A 25,967-nucleotide genomic window follows, 5' to 3' on the forward strand; every position below is an offset into this window, starting at 1 on the left:
AGAGAATGCAGGGCTCCTGTGAGTGCTGCATTCCTTTCACTGATTACCTGCTCGCCATCTTGAATGGAAAGGAGTGGAACTACAACAGCTCCTTCCCATTTAAGTCAACGGGACAGCTGAGATGTAAAATGAGCATGCATACAGTGAAGAGAACGCAGAGCTCGCAGGAGCCCTGCGTCTTTTCAAACAGCTGACCAGCAGGGGTGTTAAGTCGGCCCTGCGCTGATCTGACACCGATGACCTATCTTCAGGATAGGTCATCAATATAGGAAACTAGACAACTCCTTTAAGTCTTCATGATGAGTTAAAGGGCTTCTGTCACCCCACTAAAGTCATTATTTTTTTTTTGGGCTAAGTGCGAGCCTCCTCATCTCAGAGCGCCTGCGCCGAATCAACACAGGCGCGCGATTTTTGAAATGCTGACAGGTCCGGCTGGAGGAGGAGATCGCGGCTGGCCCTGTCAATCAACACGACGAGGGGGCGGTTTTTTGCAGCGGCTACCAGCAAGTAGACTCCCTACTTGCTGGTAGAGACCTAATTTACATATTATAAAAGTTTGTTTTTATAAGAAACTGCTGAAGGAAAGTAAGTAAGACCATTATATTTTCATATATCGCAGTATAAGGAATTTAACTAGCCCAAAAAAAAAATATGACTTTAGTGGGGTGACAGAAGCCCTTTAAGTATTCAATTAAATCTTTTCATCAGAGGATTTGGTATTCTGCCAAATATGAGGAAGACAAATAACGTATTGTTTAAAATTACAGTCTGAACTTAATGGTCACAATCTCTGGTCACTGGGTTCGTCAGTTTTATATTTAATCCCAAGAACGTTACACTGAATCCTTGCCTAATGTTAATTTCCTTATTCTTTGTTAGTTTGTTATTGATTTATTAAAAGCAATTAGCGTTTGTATCAGCCACTATCCATTACCCTCTTGTATCATTCATAACACAGCAATGCTTAATAATTCTAAAAACTCTACACCACTGCCTGCCTCTCTGCTTATTGTCTCACCACCCTTTGTCTCCTGAGCCTCACACTACATTCTGATAAAGGAAGATTTTCAAAGCTGGATGCCAAGTTATCAGAAAAAAATACAAAACAAAATATTTCATCTATATTACAGGCAAAATATGTTTTTTGTAGTATAAATTCTATGATGGTTACTCTGCATTATGAGCTTTCAAAGATTACGGAACAGCCACAGATGCCAGCCATGGATACATTAGAACTGATGGGGTATTTCCCCCAAATTTACCACTTTCTTAGCGGTCATGCACACGACCATATTTGTTGTCAGCACGCTATCCATTTTTTAAAATGGATAGTATGCTTACTCAAGCAAGTCAATAGAGCCATGGATACATCTGTTTTTATCATCAACCGGTGTGCAATTTCCACAAAAGTGACTGCAGGTCCTGTTCTTGTCTGGTTTCGTGGATGAGAATAGCTTTTTCTCTCGTCTTCAATTGCCAGCGTTTTCTCTCACGTTGCATGGAAACCGCCCATACGCATTATTCCGTCCTCACTGCACAGAGTGATCAGTAAGGACAGCTGAGTCTCCATGTTGTGTAGGTCTATCTACTGCATTGACTGTGCTTCACTTGGCCGAGCATGCACAGAGGAATAACCACTGGAAGCACCAAATAATGAAGGGGACTGGGAGATACCTGCAGCCAGGAGGAGATGCAAGAACTATAGCTTCCCGGTGGTCCATAGGCTGAGCTGCACGACAGCTCTGTAAAGAAATCTTTGTGAATAGAAGACGAGGATGAAAAAACAAGAGCATGAGGTCACTAGGCTTTGGGCAAAAACAATAAGCTGTGACATAACCCCTGTTTGGGTGGTGATCCCACACAGATTTTTGTGGAAGCTTTTCAGCCAAAGCCAGAAGTCGGTTGGAAGGGAATGAGAAATATAAAAGGAAGGACTTCTACTTCTGCTTCCTGCTGAATCCCCCCTTCTAGCTTTGGCTCAAAACACTGCATAGACAAAAAAAAAAAATCACAGAAAAAACTAAGATAAAAACATCCTGCACGGTGGGATACACAAATCTGCGGATGTCACTGGCCATATTATTGGAGAAAATCACAGAAATAAGATAATAATGCACTTAGTAAAGTAGATGCAAGCATTATATATGGACAAAGTCCTCACTCTGATATGATAACATCTGAGACACTTAGCCAATATATTTTGATCAAAACACATCAGAGTGAGGACTTTCTCCATATATAATGCTTGCATCTACTTTACTAAGTGCATTATTATCTTATTTCTATGATTCTCAAAACACTGCATCAAAAACTGCCAGATAAAGCTGGATGGGAGGCCACCCTAAAGGCGTTGTCAGATGTAGAAAATCTATTTTCAAATACTCTATTAGGGCCTTCTGAGTTAATGGACAATTGTCCTGCAATCAAGACCTTCCCCCTTCAGCATCTCTTCCACTAGAGAACCTGACATATTCGTGCATGTAATGTTGTACTGTGTGATTTATTCTTTGGGGGTGCTGCAGGAAAAAGAAACACTTGCTGTTGGGATCACCTAAAGATTACAGCCGAGGGTCTTGACACAAGGCTACAGGTAGTCTGTTCTCTAGGACATGTTTTCATTAAAATGGTTATGCCGTGGCCAATATAAAAAACGAAAATCAGACAATATATAGTAGATGGTAATCTCTTTGTCAGAAAGCTAGAACCAGACACCAGACCTGTACCTCACACGGATCTAGAGATCTCCCAAATACTCTGCTAGATTTATTTCAAGCTGGCCGTTCAGGCAGTGTGTCCTTTCTGCTGCAGCTCTTCCCCTGTAATTCTTACAGCTTCTAACAGAAGATAGGGCTGGTGGCAGTGGATGGATGGAACAGAGCATGTGTGTCCACCTCAGTAATGTCAATGAGTTGTACGGACAAATAAGGAAAAGAAGAAACAGCAGGTGGCGATAGAGATATATTTTGTTTAATAACTCACGGGCTGTACTAAATTTTTAATTACATTCAGTTACCAATGAATTCAGATCCAGGCGCTGGTTTTAAAAATGTAAACTATTTTTTTATGGCACAACCCCTTTAAATCAAGAGCAGATCTTAAAAGCAGGAAAAGGCAGCGATAAATGATTCAACCAACCTTCAAGTGAATGCAACCTTTACTGCTTGGTAATGTCTGAATAAAAATGCTATGTCATTTTGTATCTAGTTTTTATAACATCTGTATGAAAGGTGACTACATTCAATTACAGATACATTACCTGGTCATGGCTTTCAGCATACGCAATGCACTTTTCGTTATATCTTCTGTTCGTCAGTGTATGAACTATATTCCCTATATTCCATTCTTCGTCCTTGTACTCTTTCAGAATCTGCATTAAATAGAACGTGAACAGATGCTTTTTACAGTAGAAAGCACTCCTTCATATCAATGCTCAATGTTCTAAAACGCGTCAACTGTATAAGAGTTGACTGTTTGGGCCTGGGTAAAGAAATCACATGTTCAATTACCTGAATCCACTTATCGGGCACAGCCATGGCTAGCCGGTAATCAAATCCTCCACCACCTTGTGTTACAGGGCAGCAGAGAGCTGGCATCCCAGAAACATCCTGTTACGGGGGAAAAGAGAACAGACTCATTTAACGTAATAAAATAAAAAATAAAATAAAAAAGACACAAGAGACAAGGAAAGTTTTTCCACACCAAATATTATTCACCTACTTTGAGGTTTGTAAAAAAAGTAACTTTTTATTTCTCATTTTATACAAAACATTTTTGTTTTTTGGCCAAGAAAAATCTAGAATAAATAAATAAAAAAAATCCTTAATGCAGTTTCCCAAGTACTTTTTTTTGTGTACTTATAATCCCTATCATGCCATATTGCCATACATTAGGTTATTAATAATTTTTGTTCAGTAGATTTAGCAAAAAACATACTTTTATGATATGCTAATTACCTTTCTACCAGCAAGTAGGGCGTCTTGCTGGTAGCAGCCGCAGAAAACCGCCCCCTCCTCCTGTTGATTGACAGGGCCAGCCGCGATCTCCTCCTCCGGCCAGCCCTGTCAGCATTTCAAAAATCGCGCGCCTGTGTTGATTCGGCGCAGGCGCTCTGAGATAAGGAGGCTCGCCTCCTCAGCACTCCCTCAGTGCGCCTGCGCCGATGACGTCTTCTCTTTTGGTGACAGGGCTGGCCGGAGGAGGAGATCGCGGCTGGCCCTGTCAATTAACAGAAGGAGGGGGCGGTTTTCTGCGGCTGCTACCAGCAAGTAGACGCCCTACTTGCTGGTAGAAAGGTAATTAGCATATCATAAAAGTAAGTTTTTTGCTAAATATACTGAACGAAAATTATTAATAACATAATGTATGGCAATATGGCAGGATAGGGATTAGAAGTACACAAAAAAAAAAAAAAAAAGAGTTTAGTGGGGTGACAGAAGCCCTTTAAGTAATTGAGTAGACCTTTATATGTGCGACCGTGCCAAGTTGTAAAAGGGTATGTACACCTTTGGGGCCATTTTTATTTATTTATTTATTTATTATTATTGCATTGTACTCCTTTTGAGCTAAAATAATTTTTTTAATTAGTCTGCATTACAAATATGGAGCCCTTTTTTCTGTACAGGGCTGAGATGCTATAATAGAGGGATCTGAATTCTCTCAGCTCTGTCAGCCAGCTATTCTGACCGGCTCCTTATCTCTGCTCTCTGACATTATAAACACTCATTATAGCTCAGTTCTTATCTTACTGATAAGAATGTGGCTTAAATAGGTGTGTATGACCTCTTAGTAAATTGCAAATAAAGGTTATTAGAGGCTCTAAGCGAAAGTCTGATTTACACCGCTAGACAGTTAACTCTTTGTGATAGAATGGCTCAATATTTATGCAATCATAAAAAAAGAAATTCCCTACAAAGACATACATAGCCTGTTGAAAATGTTTGATGCTGTATGTCATGATTGAAGGGGCAAAAGTCCTCCTGTGAACATTGTGAAGGAAAGCAGATTGACGACAGCATCTCCAGAAACGTAATTTATTCAAAGTGGGTCCATATGACACATGTGCAAAGCTCGCAAATAAAGTGCTGCAACGTTTGCCTTTGTCAAGCATACATACAGAGTAAATTACAAGAATATAAATACCATACACAATACCGCCCCTAGGAGGCTTCAACCAATGGTGATCACATATTATAAAGACAAACATCTGTTCCTTAACATCCACCAATAAGGTGTATAATTCATGTGAATGTCCCCTCAATAACCCAATAAAAGAAGATCACTATTGATTACCTAAGTGGAGGTGGTAGCATCCCGAACGCCCGCATCATGCATATCGCCATTAGCTTCCCTCTATTCCAAACGCACATGTCCAAAACTTCCTCTTCTCAGCGTAGTAATACCCAACAGTCACGTGTTCAGTCAGTCATCACCTGACCAGCCGCATCATCAAAGGAGCGATCACCTGACTGGACACATGACCACATCACCTAACTTCTCCGCCCACATGCCTGCAAAGTGTGTCTGACTCACCATGGGGACCAGGTCACGTGTTCTCCACAATCACGTGGCCACAAAAAGCATCTCTATTGCCATGGAAACTAACAAAAATATCAACAAGGGAACTATACCGACATAATCGGTAGATCAACCTTGTATAGTCAAACGCTACAATTAAAGGGCATGTATCTGCAAGTATTTGGTGATATAAAAAAAATAGCGCTATAAAAATCTGCGTTCCAAATTTTTTTTCTGTATGCATGGCGGGCCTTCCGAGTGCTTCTCCTCCAATCTAAAAGAGAAGAAAAATTACAAAACGGTTAAAAACAACCGCCCCGGTAGACCAATTGTCCCGGGGAGGAGGTCGGTATTTAGCACAATTGCTATATTCCTTGATTGCCTACTCCGCGGGTTTCCTATCGCGCCCCGTTCTTACATTAGGGTTACAGGTAATTTTCTGAGTTGAGGGATATCCAATTGCCTAGCCAGTTTTGTTTATTATCCTTTGATGTGGTTTCCCTATATACATCGATTGAGCATGACGATGGACTTAGGTCTGTCGGTGTGGCATTGTCTGGCTCAGGGCTCTCTCCAGAAGGTGCATGGTTTGTTCTCCAACTTTTGGAGGTTGTCCTCAGGATTAATTATTTCCTCTTTGGGGACACCTTCTACCAGCAGAAGCGCAGGACCGTGATGGGGTCCAATGTGGCCCCAACTTATGCTAACATCTATATGGCTGAAGTGGAGGACAGACTTGTGTACCAATCGTCTTTTATGGAGAGGGCCCTGTGCTTGTGGCGTTACATCAACTACAGTCATGTGAAAAAATTAGGACACCCTTTGAAAGCATGTGGTTTTTTGTAACATTTTTAATAAATGGTTATTTCATCTCCGTTTCAACAATACAGAGAGATTAAAGTAATCCGACTAAACAAAGAAAACTGAAGAAAAGTCTTTTCAAGATCTTCTGTAAATGTCATTCTACAAAAATGCCTATTCTAACTGAGGAAAAAGATAGGACACCCTTGCCCCTAATAGCGAGTGTTACCTCCTTTGGCTGAAATAACTGCAGTGAGACGGTTCTTGTAGCCATCTACCAGTCTTCGACATCGGTCTGAGGAAATTTTACCCCACTCCTCAATGCAGAACTTTTTCAGCTGTGAGATGTTTGAGGGGTTTCTTGCACGTACAGCCCTTTTCAAGTCACCCCACAGCATCTCAATGGGATTCAAATCTGGACTTTGACTTGGCCATTCCAGGACTCTCCATTTCTTCTTTTTCAGCCAATCTTTGGTTGATTTACTAGTATGTTTTGGGTCATTGTCATGTTGCATGGTCCAGTTCCGCTTCAGCTTTAATTTTCTAACTGATGGTCTCACATGTTCTTCAAGCACCTCCTGATACACAGTAGAATTCATCGTGGATTCTATGATGGTGAGCTGACCAGGTCCTGCTGCAGCAAAGCAGCCCCAAACCATGACACTTCCACCTCCATGCTTCACAGTTGGTATGAGGTTCTTTTCTTAGAATGCTGTGTTTGGTTTACGCCAAACATGTCCTCTGCTGTTGTGTCCAAATAATTCAATTTTGGACTCATCTGTCCAAAGAACATTATTCCAGAAGTCCTGGTCTTTGTCAACTTTATCGCTGGCAAATGTCAGTCTGGCCTCGATGTTTCTCTTGGAAAGCAAAGGTTTCCTCCTTGCACACCTCCCATGCAAGTTAAACTTGTACAGTCTCTTTCTGATTGTAGAGGCATGTACTTCTACATCAACAGTAGCCAGAGCCTGCTGTAGTTCTCGAGATGACACTTTAGGGTTTTTGGATACCTCTTTTAGCATCTTGCGGTCTGCTCTTGGGGTGAACTTGCTGGGGCGACCAGTCCTGGGCATGTTGGCAGTTGTTTTGAAAGCCCTCCACTTGTAGACTATCTTCCGGACAGTGGAATGGCTGATTTCAAAATCTTTTGAGATCTTTTTAAATCCCTTCCCAGACTCATAGGCTGCTACAATCTTTTTTCTGAAGTCCTCTGACAGCTCTTTTGCTCTCACCATGGTGCTCACTCTCACTTCAACAGTCAGGAGCACACCAAACTAAATGTCTGAGGTTTAAATAGGGCAAGCCTCATTCAACATGCAGAGTAACGATCTACTAATTATGTGCACCTGGTGTGATATACCTGTGTGAGATCTGAGCCAATTTAAGAGGGAATACATGTGAGGGTGTCCTATCTTTTTCCTCAGTTAGAATAGGCATTTTTGTAGAATGACATTTACAGAAGATCTTGAAAAGACTTTTCTTCAGTTTTCTTTGTTTAGTTGGATTACTTTAATCTCTCTGTATTGTTGAAACGGAGATGAAATAACCATTTATTAAAAATGTTACAAAAAACCACATGCTTTCAAAGGGTGTCCTAATTTTTTCACATGACTGTATGTATTTTTGATATGGAGTGGCACACAAGACGAATTAGAGATATTCCATCAACATTTTAATGAGGGTATACCGGGTTTGCAATTCACTAAGACGGCATCGGAAAAAGAGTTGCAATTCTTGGACATGAGAATATATGTGGAGGATGATTGCATCAAGACTGATTTATATCAAAAACCGACAGACAGGAAAAATTTATTGCAGTTTCATAGCAGTCACCCCCGACGTATGGTGGAATCTCTCCTGTTGAGTCAACCTCTTAAGGTAAGGAGAGGGGTTTTGGATGATGAGTTTGACAGCAAAGAGAAAGAAATGTGTGAGAAGTTTACAAACAGAGGATATCCACGTAGATTGCTTCATAGATCTTTAGATAGGGCAAAAGGGGTAGATAGAGAAGACATTTTACAGACAAACCCCAAGAAGAAAAATATAAATAGAATTCCATTTGTGTCCACGTATAGTCAGCATAGTGGCAGAATAGGGATGACACTTAAGAAAGAATGGCATATTTTACAGAAAGGCTTACCCTCCATTACTGAATTTGGAGTTCCTCCATTGATGTCATTTAGGAGGAATAGCAATCTGAGAGATAGACTCGTCAAGACTGACATTGGGAGTGTAGGAGGTGAGGGACAAACGTTTCAAGCTCCGCAAAAAAAGGGCAATTTCCCATGTTTGGGATGCGGTAACTGTGGCAATATGATTAAAGGTAATACTTTTTTACACCCATACATGGATTTGTATACAGAGTTAATGGATACTATACATGAAGATCCAAGGACGTGATCTACATGATACAGTAAGTACATACATGTGGGTCCGCGCTACACTTGAATGAGGAATAATTCACAAACAGAAGGTCTTCCCGGAGATATTACAACTTCACAGATGCATCTCCGATGCACAATCTCGATATCAACCAGCAATTCGATTTTCCTCTAAAAGGAACAGATCATAGTGCAATACCCGAATCTTTTTTTTTTAAGTATAATTTATTTTACTCACAAATAAAAGACTTGATCATAGTATATAAAAATCACTTGCCCGACACTTCGTCTGGGGCTTCACACTCAAATCCACACGAACGCTTATTTAAATAGTCATGATCACATAACCCAAGGGCAACGTATCACTCGCGGCATACAAACGATTCCTCAGTCGCGGATGCTACCACCCCCTCTTAGCTAATCAATAGTGATCTTTTATTGGGTTATTGAGGGGACATGCACATGAATTATACACCTTATTGGAACAGGTGTTTGTCTTTCTAATATGTGATCACCATTGGTTGAAGCCGCCTAGGGGCAGTATTTTTTCTGGTATTTATATTCTTGTGATTTACTCTGTATGTATGCTTGACAAAGGCTACTTGCTAGCCGAAACATTGCCGACTTTATTGGCGATCTTTGCACATGTGTCATATGGACCCACTTTGAATAAATTACGTTTCTGGAGTTGCTGCCATTAATCTGCTTTTCTTCACTGTTCGGATGACCAAAGTGGATCTGAGGTCGTGATGGGCTGATGCATTCCAGTGTATGTCTTCACGGTAGTGAGTGCTGCTCTGAACATTGCCATCACCTGTGAACATTGTGTCCTTTGACTTTCAGTGGCTCTCTCAGTTCTCCTCTGAGAGTCAAGCCTTTGGTCTACGGACCACATATGGAGCTGCATACCTCATGCTTGGCTCTCAGAGGACAGCAGAGCAGAACTCATTTGCATTTTATCTATCTCTGGGGAGGAGTGGTGATGCAGCCGTTACAGCTCCTATATGGGTTTTTACCCAGCTTACCTAGAACTGTGTGGGAAAAAAAATATAAAAACGGTTATGCAGTGGGAGCAGGACGAAATCAAGGTTGGTTGAGGCCCCTTAGTAAAAAAAAAAAAAATGTCATGGAGACTCATCTATAATTGGTGACATTCAGTACTACTCTATTCTTAAAGGGTTTTTTTGAAGATTTTACTACTGACTACCTATCCTCTTGGATAGGTTATCAGGATCTGATCGTGGGGGTCCGACATCCGGGACCTCCACTGATCAGCTGTTTGAGAAGGCACCGGCACTCCCGTGGGCGCTGAGGCCTTCTCCGTGTTTACCAAGTACAGCGTTGTACACTGTACAGTGACGGTGCTTAGCATCGCGCTCAGCCCCATTCACTTCTATGAGGCTGAGCTGAGCATAGGCCACGTGACCGATGAACGGGTCGTCACTGGCCTAGGAAAAGTTGAGAGAAGGCCACGACACTAACAGAAGCACCAGTGCCTTTTCAAACAGCTGATCGGCTGGGGTCCTGGGTGTCAGACAGGTCATACGTATAAAAATTTCAGGATAACCCATTTAAGCTCCATTTCTAGCTCCTAGGCAGCCCCTAGGCAACTGTCCCTTCTTCCCTTGTATAATTCAGCCTGGAGTTTGGTAAGGATCGGAATCAACAAGTTCCGAATGGTCAATCTGACGAGATACGCAGTTCACTGGTCTGTGTAGCAAAAACCCCTGGAGACTGACTACAAGGGATAACATAATGTGTTGCCTTCCTATATCATAGGGTAGACAACCCAGAATAAAATGGTAGTAGCAGTACAGGCCACAATGAGAAGTCCAGCAGGGCTGCCCTGCAGTAAAAGTTACCACTCTGCCTTATCTTGATACCAAATGTGCTTACAGTCCATAGTGATGCATGATACAGCTCTCATACTTAACACAAACATTAAAAACAAATTACTCGGCTCTGTGTGTTGTACAATAATCCCATAATGTAGCCATCATTCATCAATTCTTTGATTGCATTCAGCTTGTGTCTTGGCATAAGAATTCAATAGGAAGCATGCACGGATACATAATTTCCCCCAAAAGACTAGTTTTCAGAAAATTAATATTGCCTGCTTGCACAGCAAGAACATCAAAACACTTTCCTTTTTTTTTCTGTCTTTTGCAAAGCCGTAGCAGTAGGAAACAAGGTTATTTCAATGACCATTGATTTCAGACATTGCATTGTCTCTTACACAGCATGCTAAAATTAAAATATTATGGTCACGAGTAAGAAGGCCGAGCAATATTTTCAAATCTGTGCTTATTGTCTTTCGACGTCAGCCATTTATCAAGGACGGATCCAGAGGGGAAAATAAGTTTCCTACTGGAACAAATATTTCTAAAACATCTTATGCAAGCTTCTAAAGGAATGAAGGGACTAAATGGGGATAAAACAATAATTAAAGGGGTTAGTGATTTGCAAATAGGACTGTAAGAGGATTTCAAGATATGATCTCTTCCTATTATCCCAGTAAATCAGTTTAAGGGCTCATGCACACAAATGTGTATGGCCCGTGCCCGTGGTGTGGACTGCAAAAAGCGGTCAACAATGCATGGGCACCGGCTGTGTGCCCGCCCTTTGCAGATGCAGAGCTATTCACTTGAATGGATCAGTGATACACAAGATTCAGTCCAGACCAACAACATGTTCTATTTTTTGCGGTGTGGAAGCACGGACTGATTTCCCACGGAAAAGCTCCGTAGTGCTTCCATGGGCCTCTGCTCCGTGCATCTACTCCATATCTTGTGGATTATGGACCCATTCAAGTGAATCCATGATACGGAGCGTATGCAGCCGGTGCCCGTATATTTCGGACCCGCTATTTTCGGGCTGCAATACGGGAATGGGCCACACATGTTTGTTTACAGGACTAACCAATGGATCAATGAAATCAGTGGAGGTTTGGCTTCTCCCTCCACCTTGATCAGCAGTGTATCGGAAGTAAACAGTGTATGGAATCGAATTCTAGGTTCTAATCTGACCAAGGACAACATATGAAATTTGTATGTTCTCCATATGTTTGTGTGAGTCTCCTCCAGAGAGTCAGGTTTCCTCCCAGGGCCCAAAAGACATACCGATAGGGAACTTAGATTGTGAGTTCTACTGGGGGACAGCAAGCAATGATAATGTCTGCAAAGCATTGTGGAACAGGTTAGCGCTATATAAGTAAAATAAACATTGATCGTTATGACGGGAATCCACCTGATGGCCAGTCAATGGCATCAATTTCTTTAGCATCCAGTAACTGCCTACACATTTTGGCCAAAGGAGAAGGGTCACTGTCCTGCACCAGGAAGAACCCGTGGCCCACTGCAGCAGCATAAGGTCTGTCAATAGCTCTGAGGATTTCATTCCGATACAGCAGTCAGGGTACCGTTCGCTATCAAGTGGAGGTTTGTAGGACCCTCTAAGGATATGCCTGCTCAGACCCACTGTGAAACAGGTCATGCTTGATGATTTTACAGGCAGTTAAATGTTTTTCATGTCTGTCACATGTTCAGTGTGATCTTGCTCTCATCTGTGAAGACAATGGGACACCTGCCAAATCTAGTGTTCTCTAGTAATGCAATCAAATGCACGGTACTGAGCTGTGAACACAGATCTCGAAAAACAACGTCGGGCCCCATGACATCCTCAAGGAGTCAGTCTGTATGCAGACCAGTAGACCGCTGGAGGTCGTTTTGTAGGGTTCTAGCAGTGCTCCTCCTCGCACAAAGGAGTAGATACTGATCCTGATGCTGGGTTGCTGCCCTTCTGCTCCCCTGTCTAGCTATCCCGATGTGACTGCCCGACTCCTGGTATCATCTTCATACTCTTGAGATTGTGCTGGGAACCACAACAAACCTTCTTGTGATGGCAGATAGATATGCCATGCTGGAGGAGCAAGACTACCTGGTGGTTGTTTTACATTCATGTTTGTTTGGCAATTATTGTTAGGGGTTTAAACAATCATTTTTGAGATTGTTCTTTCAAACCCCAATTCACACAATTACATTGTTCTACGGCAGCATATCCTCTGTTTGCACGGGAAGAAGTGTCGCTGACAATCTGTTTTATGGCGGCATAAAAGATGCAATCACTGACTGCTCGTTTGCCGGGTGATTGCTGAGCATATTTACATGGGGCAATGATGGGAATGGGAATGCTCATTTGGCCATCCATAGTCCTACATAAATGGGTCTTAAAAGCGACTTCTCCATTATATACTTGTATTTCCGGAGTTGCTTTGGTTTTAATTAAAATTCAATTACCAAATACTGTACAATGCCTTCTGAGTTCCAGGTATAATACATCAAAGGCGTGAATGTCACATTTGGGCTCAAACTCAATTATATGTTAAACAATGTAAAATGTCAGATTTGTTTGAGGAAATCCAGCCCTATCTGCCAGTTCTGTGATGGCATTAAACATGTTCTTTTATAGCAAAATGCAATCATTAAAACTGTATTACACAATCCTGTATTGAAATTTGTTTTAGAAGGTTGGCATCTGTACAGGATTATACCAGCACACAACACATCCAAATCAATATTTTCCTCCACAAAACTCTAAAAAAATAAGTGGAAACCACAATGTTAAATACCTCTGCTATTGTAATGCAGTCCGGGTACAGAGAATGGGTCATATGATTTGCTATCATGAGATAGACAAGGGACTCTTCATCCACTTGTAAGCCAAAATATTCATTATAATCGCCAGTAAATCCGCATCCTGAAAAAAATAAAATAAATTTGCAAAAGTAAATCTTATATTCTGGGAATTTCTGGTGACAAGGGAATGTGTCACCAGAAAATGACCTATTGCTTAAAGAGGACCTTTCACTGATTCTTACCCTATGAACTAAGTATACATACATGTGGAGCGGCGCCCGGGGATCTCTCTGCACTTACTATTATCCCCGGGCGCCGCTCCGTTCTCCTGCTATGTCCTCCGGTATCTCCGTTCCCTAAGTTATGGTAGGCGGAGTCTGCCCTAGCGCTGGCCAATCGCATTGCAGAGCTCACAGCCTGGGAGAAAATAACCTCCCAGGCTGTGAGCTCTGCGCTGCGATTGGCCAGCGCTAGGGCAGACTCCGCCTACCATAACTTAGGGACTGGTATCTCCGCCTACTATAACTTAGTGAGCGGAGATACCGGAGGGCATATCAGGAGAACGGAGCGGCGCCCGGGGATAATAGTAAGTGCAGTGAGATCCCCGGGTGCCGCTCCACATGTCTGTATAGTTAGTTCATAGGGTAAGAATCGGTGAAAGGTCCTCTTTAAATCAAGTTTTATGTTAAGCTTTTGTATTTTTTAATTTTCCATGTCACAATCTATATTAAAAAAAAAAAAAACAATGTTACATTTTTCACTTTGGCCACTAAGCATAATATGCTGATAATTCCAGAATTGAACAAATCGCTTTTCAGCAGTCATCTCATTATCATCACAGGTAGGATTATAATGACATGTAACACCTCTGTATAGATAATGGACCCATCGTTCACAATATATGATGGTCACAGTTTATAAACTGCCTCTTCCTGCACAGTGACAACTGTAGCCATTACCGAGCATGCCTAGAAAACTCTAACATAGACATCAATAAATCCGCTCCAGTCTATTGCCCATGTGGCTGCTGTAAAGCATCTCTCTAAATGTTGTTAACAACGGCTGAGGCAAGATGGCTGCCACCGTAGTCTTGCAAAAAATAAAAAATATACAATAAAAAATCAATTTAAAAAAAGTGCGCCATGACTTGGTTTTAATTGGCTGAAACAAATATGGTGACACATTACTTTTAAAGGGCATCTGTCAGCAGATCTGTACCTATGAAATTGGATGAGCTGCTGCATGTGCGCTTTGTAGCTGAAGGCCTTTGTGTTTGTCCCATGTTCATACGTGCCCTCATTGCTGAGAAAATGATGTTTTAATATATGCAAATGAGCCTCTAAAAGCAACTGGGTCGTTGTCCTTACACCTAGAGGCTCAGCTCTCTCTGCAACTGCCGCTCCCTCTCCACTTTGACAGGGCCAAAAAAGTGGGTGACAGAGAGGAGGCTGAGGAAAGTGAGGTAGCTAGCTGGGTAACAGTTAGAAAGCGGGGTAGAGGGAAGAGTGCCAGGGAGGCTAGCCCTGATCTGACACACCCCAACAAGTTTGCACGTTTGGCAGATGAGAGGGATGTCAGTCCAGGGACGGCACTGCCGCAGCCGGACACTTCCTCTGCCAGTCAGGGGAATGTCAGCTCCAGTAAGCAGGGAACCAGGAGAGCAGGGCGGGCCAGACAGGTGCTGGTAGTGGGAGACTCCATTATTAGGGGAACAGATGGGGCAATCTGTCGCAAAGACCGTGATCGCCGAACAGTGTGCCGTCTTCCTGGCGCTAGAGTTCGACACATCACGGATCAGGTTGACAGATTACTGGGAGGGGCTGGAGAAGATCCAGCGGTCATGGTCCATATCGGAACCAATGACAAAGTTAGAGGTAGGTGGAGAGTCCTTAAAAATGATTTCAGGGATTTAGGTCAAAAGCTTAGGGCAAGGACCTCAAAAGGTAGTGTTTTCCGAAATACTGCCTGTACCACGAGCCACACAAGAAAGGCAGCGGGAGATTAGGGAAATTAACAAGTGGCTCAAGAACTGGTGTAGAAAGGAGGGGTTTGGGTTCCTGGAGAACTGGGCCGACATCTCTGTCGGCTACAGGCTCTATCGTAGGGACGGGCTGCACCTCAATGGGGAGGGGGCAGCTGTGCTGGGGAGAAAGATGGCTAGAAGGTTGGAGGAGTGTTTAAACTAGGGACTGGGGGAGGGAAATTACATTATAGGAGGGGAAGATAGTGCAGATAGAGACTAGGGGCAAGGTAGTGGGACTGGGGGAGGAATGGAAGGAGGGACTAGAACAGTTCAGAAGGAAAGGTGTAGGGTAAAAAATATACATAAACCTCTCAAATGTATGTATACTAATGCCAGAAGCCTGACTAATAAAACTGGGGAACTGGAATTAGTGATGTGTGAGGAGGACTATGACATGGGACATGGCTGGATGATAGCTATGACTGGGCAGGTAATGTACAAGGTTACAGTCTGCTTAGAAAGGATCGTCAAAACCGGAGAGGGGGAGGGGTTTGCCTTTATGTAAAGTCCTGTCTAAAGCCCACAGTCCGAGAAGATATAAGTGAGGGACATGAACATGTGGAGTCACTGTGGGTAGAGATACATGGAGCTAAAAACAATAATAAATTACTAATAGTAGTTTACTATAAACCACCTAATATACCAAAGTCCACAGAAAATCCACTACTAAACGAGATAGACGAGGCGGCAAATCATAATGAGGTGGTTATTATGGGGGACTTCAACTACCCAGATATAGACTGGGAAACTGAAACTCGTATATCTCATAAGGGAAACAGGTTCTTGGCAATAACCAAAGACAATTACCTCTCCCAACTGGTTCAGGACCCGACTAGAGGGACGGCCATACTAGACTTAGTATTAACCAATAGGCCTGACAGAACAACAGACATGCAGGTTGGGGGACACCTGGGATATACAGTAGTGACCATAAAGTAATAACCTTCCAATTATCATTCAAAAGAGCATTTCTACAGGGAGGAACAAAAATACCAAACTTCAAAAAAGCAAAATTTAGCCAACTAAGAGAGGCCAAAGGCCTAACCAACTGGGACAAAGTCCTCAAAAATAAAAATACAGCCACAAAATGGGATATCTTTAAAAGCATCCTAAAATCTCATTGTGAGAGGTACATACCGTATGGGGATAAAAGGTTAAGGAACAAAAATAAACCAATGTGGATAAATAGAACTGTAAAGAAAGCAATAAATGACAAAAAGAAAGCATATAAATCACTAAAACAAGAGGGTAGCACGGAAGCACTGAAAAACTATAAGGAAAGAAATCGAATATGTAAAAAACAAATAAAAGCGGCCAAACTAGACACCGAGAGATTAATTGCCAAATAGTGAAACTAACCCTAAAATGTTCTTCAATTATATAAAATGTTAAAAAGTATAAATCTGAAGGTGTCGGTCCTTTAAAGAGTAATGAGGGGGGAGTCGCAGAGAGCGACGAGGAGAAAGCAAAGCTGTTAAATATTTTTTTCTCCAATGTATTCACTGAGGAAAATAAACTGTCAGATGACATGCAGAATGTAAAAATAAATTCCCCATTAAAAGTGTCCTGTCTGACCCAGGAAGAAGTACATCAGCGACTTAAAAAGATTAAAATAGACAAATCGCCAGGACCGGATGGCATACACCCCCGTATCCTAAGGGAATTAAGTAATGTCATAGCCAGACCCTTATTATCCAGAGGAGGGCAACTAAAGTAATAACTGGAATGCGGCAACTACAGTACCCTGAAAGATTATCAAAATTAGGGTTATTCACTTTAGAAAAAAGACTACTGCGGGGAGATCTAATTACTATGTATAAATATATCAGGGGTCAGTACAGAGATCTCTCCCGTCATCTATTTATTCCCAGGACTGTGACTGTGACGAGGGGACATCCTCTGCGTCTGGAGGAAAGAAGGTTTGTACACAAACATAGAAGAGGATTCTTTACGGTAAGAGCAGTGAGACTATGGAGCTCTCTGCCTGAGGAGGTGGTGATGGTGAGTACAATAAAGGAATTCAAGAGGGGCCTGGATGTATTTCTGGAGTGTAATAATATTACAGGCTATAGCTACTAGAGAGGGGTCGTTGATCCAGGGAGTTATTCTGATTGCCTGATTGGAGTCGGGAAGGAATTTTTTATTCCCCTAAAGTGGGGAAAATTGGCTTCTACCTCACAGGTTTTTTTTGCCTTCCTCTGGATCAACTTGTAGGATAACAGGCCGAACTGGATGGACAAATGTCTTTTTTTAGGCCTTATGTACTATGTTACTATGTAAACGTGATCACGGCTGCCTGGCCCTGTCAATCAAAATGCAGAGGGTGCGGCAGATGCAGAGAGAGTAGAGCCTCTAGGTGTAATGACAACACCCCCTTTGCTCCTAGAGGCTCATTTGCATATATTAAAACTTCATTTTTCTCAGCAATGTGGACACATATAAACATGGGACCAACACAGATGCCTTCAGCTGTCAAGTGCACATGTAACAGGTCAGCCAGTGTCATAAGGTGCAAATCTGCTGACAGATGACTTTTAAATGTCTGTTCAGGTTAAATAAATGTGTTTCTTCATGAACAATCTATAGTTATTGGATCCCTTCATCCACAGGTGACATTTTTAAAAACATTAATGAAACCTACAGTCTTTACTTGCCTACCAGGAAGGTGATATGTAGATACCACATATTCTGCCCCTTAGCGGATTACATTATCTTCTGAGATGTTTAGTGTTCCAACCCAACTTTCTATCTGTCCAAAATGTCTATCTAAACATCTGCATCTTGGCCAGCTGACTGGATCCGGACACAGTTCCCAGCACCTATCTGCATGGATATATTCTTGAACAAGGGACAATATCTGGCTCTTCTGGTGTAGTAGTTGCCAGCTGAGGGGTTGACCCACATATAGTGCCAATCAAAACTTTTTTTTTCCCCAAAATGTGCCTTCTCCCCCGCTAACTTATCAAAATCCTATGTATTGCTCTGCTGATAAATTAGTCTGCAGGTGGTCGTAGAATTTGTAGAAACTGATTTTCCCTTGCAGACAGCCTAGAAGTTTCTGACCACTAGTACTAAAGCTGAGATAACGATGTCCATTAATTCATAAAATTAGCACATTTCTTTTTAAGTAATGCTATAATACTTTTCAGCAAAGTAGCAAGAGATTCCTTAAAGGGTTTCTGTCACCCCACAAAACTCATTTTTTTTTTTTTGGATAGTTAGATTCCTTATAGGGCGATATAGGAGAATATAAAATAGTCTTACTTACTTTCATGCGGCCGATTCTTTATAAAACGAAGTTTTATAATATGTAAATGAGGGCTCTACCAGCAAGTAGGGCGTCTACTTGCTGGTAGCTGCTGCAGAAATCCGCCCCCTCGCCGTGTTGATTGACAGGGCCAGCCGTGATCTCCTCCTCCGGCCGGCCCTGTCAGTATTTCAAAAATCGCGCGCCTCTGGTCATTCGGCGCAGGCGCTCTGAGATGAGGAGGCTCGTCTCCTCAGCACTCCCTCAGTGCGCCTGCGCCGATGACGTCTTCTCTTTCGCTGATGTCATCGGCGCAGGCGCACTGAGGGAGTGCTGAGGAGACGAGCTCCTCATCTCAGAGCGCCTGCACCGAATGACCAGAGGCGCGCGATTTTTGAACTACTGACAGGGCCGGCCGGAGGAGGAGATCACGGTTGGCCCTGTCAATCAACACGGGCGAGGGGGCGGATTTCTGCAGCAGCTACCAGCAAGTAGACGCCCTACTTGCTGGTAGAGCCCTCATTTACATATTATAAAACTTCGTTTTATAAAGAATCGGCCGCATGAAAGTAAGTAAGACTATTATATTCTCCTATATCGCCCTATAAGGAATCTAACTATCCAAAAAAAAAAAATGAGTTTTGTGGGGTGACAGAAACCCTTTAAGGACCATCTAATGTAAGATTACAAGTAGAAATCAGAAATGTTAGACATAAGTGGCTACGGGCATTGTAAGTGTTGTACCATTCAGTTAGGAACTATACCTATTTCAAAAGAATATGTGAAAAGAAATGTGAAATGTATGTTAAGTGTTAAACTATTGAAATGGGGCAATCACAATAAACTTTCCAATGCTGGAATGAGTTTTAAAAATATTTTCTTACAGCATGAAGATGTTATCACATTTTAGACCTCATGCACACAGTGGTGTCTGTATATCGATCAGATCCCCAAAATATGGATACCTTCTGTGTGCATTATGCATTTTCCTCAGTCTCAAAAAAAAAAAGCACTATTCTCATCCACAATAAGGACAAGAATAGGACCTGCTCTCAAATTTGCGAAATCGACACGTGGACAAAAATCCGAATGTGTGCATGGCCCCATAAAAGTGAACACACAAGAAAAATATGGTTGTGTGTACGAGCTCTTGGTGCAGGGATGAGTCGGTGCACACATCTTAACTAAGACTGAGCACCTAAGCTCCTAAATAGATATCATAATAGATATCATGTGCTACCACAGGGCATCGGACACCAGCAAGGGAAGTAATACTCCTGCAGGTCTTTGTTTTGGGCACAGGTGGTGAAGGAGGCTATATATTCCTGGATATCTTGAGAAACCGTAGGTCACCAGTAATGTTCGTCAATTAGGCTAGCAGTCTTGCAAAGACCAGAGTGACTTGCGATTTCAGAGTGATGTTCCTAAGCCAGGACCTGCTTTCTCGTGGCCAAAGGGACACAAGTCTAGCCAGACGAAATGTCCTTAAAGGGGTTTTCCAAGACTTTACAACTGATGACCTATCCTCTAGATAGGTCATCAATATCTGATCGGCTGGCTTTTCGACACCCGGAACTCCCGCTGATCAGCTGTTCGAGAAGGCAGCGCAGGCAGGATAGGTCCTCAGTACAAAGCCTTGCAATACCCTTTTAAGCAGAACTCAAGCGACAGAGACAATAATGTTGGTTGAATCGATGATGTGCTGGGGCTTATCTACCCAGCCAGTTGGACTGAACAAATAAGACAGAGGAACTGCCTCTCAACTGTGTGGAAATGCAGAATAAAATCAAACCCAGTAAAAAAAAAAAAAAAAAAAAGCGACCACTGGACCTGGAAAGGGTTGAGACGCTGGCCAGACTGAAGATAGGTCAAGTTCTTGTGGTCTTTGTAAATGATAGGATGGAGGATGCCCTCCAGATGTCTTCAATCTTCAAAAGCCAACTTGATGGCAAGCAATGTTCGAACTTCTGTCCCCACTGGAATAGTGCACTCTGCAGGTGAGATGGACTTGGAAATGAAGCCACAAGTCACCATCTTACTGGAGGAACCCTTTTGGGTGAGGACAGCTCCAGCTCCCACGGAGGACGCATCTTAGCGTCACAAAATGGGAGCTCTTTATTATCCGAAAGCATAAATACAATCAATCAAATGTAACTGTAGCTGCTCCTCCCTCCTCAAGAAACACAGCATGCTCATAACAGTGTCTGCTGTAATTCAAATCAATGTCCCCATAATTTAAATAAAAGGGAATATTAAAGAGGACCTTTCACCTATTCTTACTCTATGAACTAAGTATACAGACATGTGGAGCGGCGCCCGGGGATCTCACTGCACTTACTATTATCCCCAGGCGCCGCTCCGTTCTCCCGCTATGCCCTCCGGTATCTCCGTTCCCTAAGTTATGGTAGGCGGAGTCTGCCCTAGCGCTGGCCAATCGCATTGCAGAGCTCACAGCCTGGGAGAAAATAACCTCACAGGCTGTGAGCTCTGCGCTGCGATTGGCCAGCGCTAGGGCAGACTCCGCCTACCATAACTTAGGGACTGGTATCTCCGCCTACTATAACTTAGGGAACGGAGATACCGGAGGGCATAGCAGGAGAACGGAGCGGCGCCCGGGGATAATAGTAAGTGCAGTGAGATCCCCGGGCGCCGCTCTACATGGCTGTATACTTAGTTCATAGGGTAAGAATAGGTGAAAGGTCCTCTTTAAATACACAAAATGATGAGGAAAAAATGCAGCAGTAAAAAAAGTAAGTGATACATTCTCTTTAATGGGCAACAAAAAACAACACCAAGATAAACACTTACCAATTCCGTGGTGGTGGTAAAGCATAGATGTAACACCATCAAAACGGAAGCCGTCAAAACCATATTCTTCAATCCACCACCGTAAATTAGAGAGCAAAAATCTTAAAACCTCCCAGCTATAAGAAAAAAATATATATTTCATTAGAATATTTGTTTGGAGACACAAAAGCAAGGAAATATAAATTTACCCTATAACAAATATGAATTTCGCACAGAAAATGCAATTTCAAAAACAATCACGCTACAATAGACAATGGGGAATAACAGGAAAAAAAAATGTATCTTCTTGAAAACTAACCTGATTTGCTGTAGGAGAATAATTCTACTCAATATTATTTTTCTCTCTTTGACCCATTTTTCTTTTTTAAGGCCTTGTCCAGCTTTTTGACAGTGTTTTGGGCACCAGTACAATGGCAGACCTGTAGAGGGACACATACCTACCTGCTCCCTGCCGATTGGTTCCGGCTCCTTTGTTCCAACTCTGTGTTCGCTGCGCTCCAGTACCTGCTTGTCGAACTTCCAAAATGTAAGGGGGCCATGTGTGCCACTGCAGCCAATGACTGGACCACAGTGGTGACGTAAGGCAGTGGTACATGTGACCCCCCATATAGTCTGGCAGTTGACAAGTGGGACTGCAGAGCAGCAAACACAGTTCTGGACGAAGGAGAAACCAAGCGGCGGGGAGCAGGTAAGTATGCTTCCCTTCACAGGTCTGGTGGGGTGGGGGGAGGTGTGACCAAAAGACTGTTAAAAAGCGGGGGACAACTTCTTTAAGCCAAAATGGGAACAGAACATGAATAGATCTTGAAGAGGTAAATGGTAATTCAGGCTGCCTAGCATAATTATGGATACAGTATACAGATGTAGCCGAGCTAATATTTACTCTTATAACACATGGCACAGTGTTATCTTGATTATCTCCTGACAAAAGCCATTGAAAAGTTAGGTATTCTTTTCTTGCCATTCTTTACTTAATGGGTTAACCATCAAGTTTAGCTCGGCTGCATCTGTCGGTGATCAGGTATCAGAATACAAGACAGGAAACATCCAATAGTAGAAACACTGCATTGCAGTTTTTTTTTTAAATATATTACTGTTGAAAATTAAAGAAGTGTTCCCACAAAGCTTGTTATCCTCTAAGCTGTTAGAGAGGTACATGATGTAAACTGTAGTGAAGGTAATCTTCCTACCAGCGAGTGTATTTCTGAGTTTTCCCCTCCCTTCTGATCCTCAGCTGTGTCAGGTGACCAGCACCGCACTTTCCAAATAACACAGCATCTTATGTGTGGACAGGAAGTCAGTTTCTCTATGCATTCCTATGGAAGCCTCAATGTCTCATAGGAATAAATAGAGAAGTAACTGACTTCCTGCCCTGTGTCAGTTGAAGGTCAGAGTGTTGGTCATATGACACAGCAGAGGATCAGAAGAGAGGTTATAACTCACAAATACAGTCACTGGTAAGAAGATCACCATTAATACATTAGTGAAAAGGCACAGATTCTATTCTTTTAAAGTGTAGGGTGAAATCCATGGTAAATCCACACCACAATCTGCTTAAAAAAACACATTTCACAAGTGAATTTTGTCACTACAGATGTGTTTTGAAATCCACAGCAGACAAATTCTGCCACATGTTAAAAGGGTTTTCCAAGACTTTAATACTGATGACCTATCGTCTGAATAAAAAAATAATGGCTGCACACACATATAAGCAGTAAAGCTGAGAAATGGGGATCATTCTGAATTCAAGTGGTACTATACCTACTATTGGAATCAATAGAAGCTCTTAGCGCACATTTTGATCAAACTTGTGTCGGGCCCATCCACCACGCGTCAAGGTGGCTTCCTCGGACGGGTCCCTATCACTAATATACCGCCTCTCTTGGACTTATCCAAGTCCACATTATCAGGGCAATGAAGGAACCAGCTTCATTTGTACTTTGCTCAGAAACTCCAGGCAGATGGGCGTGTGCTCAGTCTAAAAGAGGCGCCACCCTCAGATAAATATTACAAGATAAATATTACAAGATAATGTGGACTTGGATAAGTCCAAGAGAGGCGGTATATTAGTGATAGGGACCCGTCCGCGGAAGCCACCTTGACGCGTGGTGGATGGGCCCGACACAAGTTTGATCAAAATGTGCGCTAAGAGCTTCCATTGATTCCAATAGTAGGTATAGTACCACTTGAATTAAGAATGATCCCCATTTCTCAGCTTTACTGCTTATATGTGTGTGCAGCCATTATTTTTATTATTTATTATGTTTGCCTTATGGATGTGCACCCATGACTATGATTATGAATAAGAATATGCCAGTCTAAACTTTCTTGTAATAAGACCTATCCTCTGAATTAGGGCTGCAACGATTACTTAATGTAATCAATGTAATTGACACAAAAAAATCCTCGCTGCAGTTTTCCTGCATCGAGGATTCGTTTTGATCATGTGACGACGGAGCATGAGTGAAGTAAAGCCAGCTATCACTCACCACTCCGTGGCCTCCCGTCGACACTGCGCTGCACTGTCCTGGGCTTGGCGTGCACACATCGTTAGCCTGCGCTGCCTGACGCTGTGTGACGTCAGCTCCCAGTGCATGTAAGACGCTTCCTTCTCCTGCGGACTCCATATTGGTCAGCCGCGCAACCTTACAGGAAAGATAAGTATTACAGAGGGGGGAGGCTGATGGCATGGAGGGGCTGATGGCACTGGGGACATGATGGCATGGAGGGGCTGATGGCATTGGGGGACATGATGGCATGGAGGGGCTGATGGCACTGGGGGACATGATGGCATGGAGGGGCTGATGGCACTGGGAGACATGATGGCATGGAGGGGCTGATGGCACTGGGAGACATGATGGCATGGAGGGGCTGATGGCACTGGGGGACATGATGGCATGGAGGGGCTGATGGCACTGGGGGACATGATGGCATGGAAGGGCTGATGGCACTGGGGGACATGATGGCATGGAGGGGCAGATGGCACTGGGGGACATGATGGCATGGAGGGGCAGATGGCACTGGGGGACATGATGGCATGGAGGGGCAGATGGCACTGGGGGACATGATGGCACTGGGGGACATGATGGCATGGAGGAGCTGATGGCACTGGGGGAGTGGGGGACATGATGGCATGGAGGGGCTTATGGCACAGAGGACTGATGACACTGGAGGGAGCTGATAAAACAGAGAACTGAAGACATGGGGGGCTGATGGCACAGAGGACTGATGGCACTGGGGGGGAGCTGATGGCACAGAGGAATGAATGCACTGGGATGAGCTGAGGGCACAGAGGACTGATGGCACTGGGGGGAGCTGAGGGCATGGAGGGGAGCAGAGGGCATGGAGGGGGCTGATGGCACTGACGGCTGATGGCATAGGGGCCGATGATGGCACGGGGGGGCTGATGAGTTTTTATAAAGGAAAATATTTTTTTAATTAGTTTTTTTTTCTTATTAGAGTACTTGATTAATCTTTAGAAAAATTCATGGAATACTTGATTACTAAAATAATCGATAGCTGCAGCCCTACTCTGAATAGATCATCAGTATCTGATCGGTGGGGGTCCGACATCCGAGAACCCAGTCGATCAGCTGTTTGAAAATGGACCAGCGCTCCTGGGAGCACGTGGCCTTCTCCGTGCTCCCTAAGCAGAGTGCCATACATAGTACAGCAGCTCAGCCCCATTTACATCTATGGAGCTAAACTGCGTCTGTGGCCGATGAACGTGTTGTCAATGACCTAGGGAAAGCAGCAAAAAGACTGGCGTTACTGTGAAAGTCTCTGCCTTTTCTAACAGCTGATCAGCGGGGGTCCCGGGTGTCGGACCCCCACTGATCAGATACTGATGACCATCCAGAGGGCAGGTCATCAGTATTAAAGCCTCAGAAATCCCCTTTAAAGCGAATCTGTAAATATGTTCACGTCTTCATTCAATAGGCTCTCCTATGTAAGGGCTGCATATTACAGGGTCATTTCTTTTTTTCTATTATCCAGAACGGAACAAAAACTATACCATTTGGCTAATTAGAGAGATCAAAGAGGGTTGTTCTCATCCACAAGATATCTATGTATGATTGCTGGAGGCTCCACCACTTGGGACCCCACCAATACTAGAATGGAAAGGCAGCACATATGCTTGACTGCCTTTAATCTCCTCATCACTGAAATTATGCAGTGGTCTTTAGAGAAATGCACAATATGGCTGCCAGTGATAACACTTTATTGTGGAAGAAGCTTGAGAAGAAAGTATCTTCCTGACACTCTTCTTTAAAGGAAATGTGTCACCAAAAAGGTTATCTGCCAGTTAAAACTAGATAATGAGACATATCCTTTTTTTCTAATCTATTTTTATTTTCTGATTGCAGCTTTATTTATCCTATTTCCTGAACAGGATTATGGGGTCATCTTGCCTGAGCTACTTTGAACAGCATTTAGAAAACATTAAAAGGGGTTCCTCAGGAATTAAGAAAATAAAAAAACTTAAATATTACTTTATAATAAATATATTCCCCAATACCTTGTATTAGTTATAATGGCTTGTTTTGGTTAGGGAAAAA

General features: G+C 42.9%; 1 protein-coding gene across 3 annotated transcripts in view; it reads right to left on the minus strand.

The window, feature by feature from the left end:
* GBE1 (1,4-alpha-glucan branching enzyme 1) overlaps positions 1-25,967 on the minus strand; it is a 235,480-nt gene that overhangs the window by 54,371 nt on the left and 155,142 nt on the right. For all 3 annotated transcript variants that reach the window (XM_040423242.1, XM_040423241.1, XM_040423243.1), the window contains exons 9-12: positions 21,409-21,524; positions 13,324-13,451; positions 3,507-3,605; positions 3,257-3,367 (exon numbers count right to left, since the gene is read on the minus strand). In XM_040423242.1, coding sequence (XP_040279176.1) covers positions 3,257-3,367; positions 3,507-3,605; positions 13,324-13,451; positions 21,409-21,524 — 454 coding nt within the window. The remainder of the gene's footprint in view (positions 1-3,256; positions 3,368-3,506; positions 3,606-13,323; positions 13,452-21,408; positions 21,525-25,967) is intronic.

This window comes from Bufo bufo, chromosome 3 (assembly GCF_905171765.1).
Source record: "Bufo bufo chromosome 3, aBufBuf1.1, whole genome shotgun sequence".
NCBI lineage: Eukaryota > Metazoa > Chordata > Amphibia > Anura > Bufonidae > Bufo > Bufo bufo.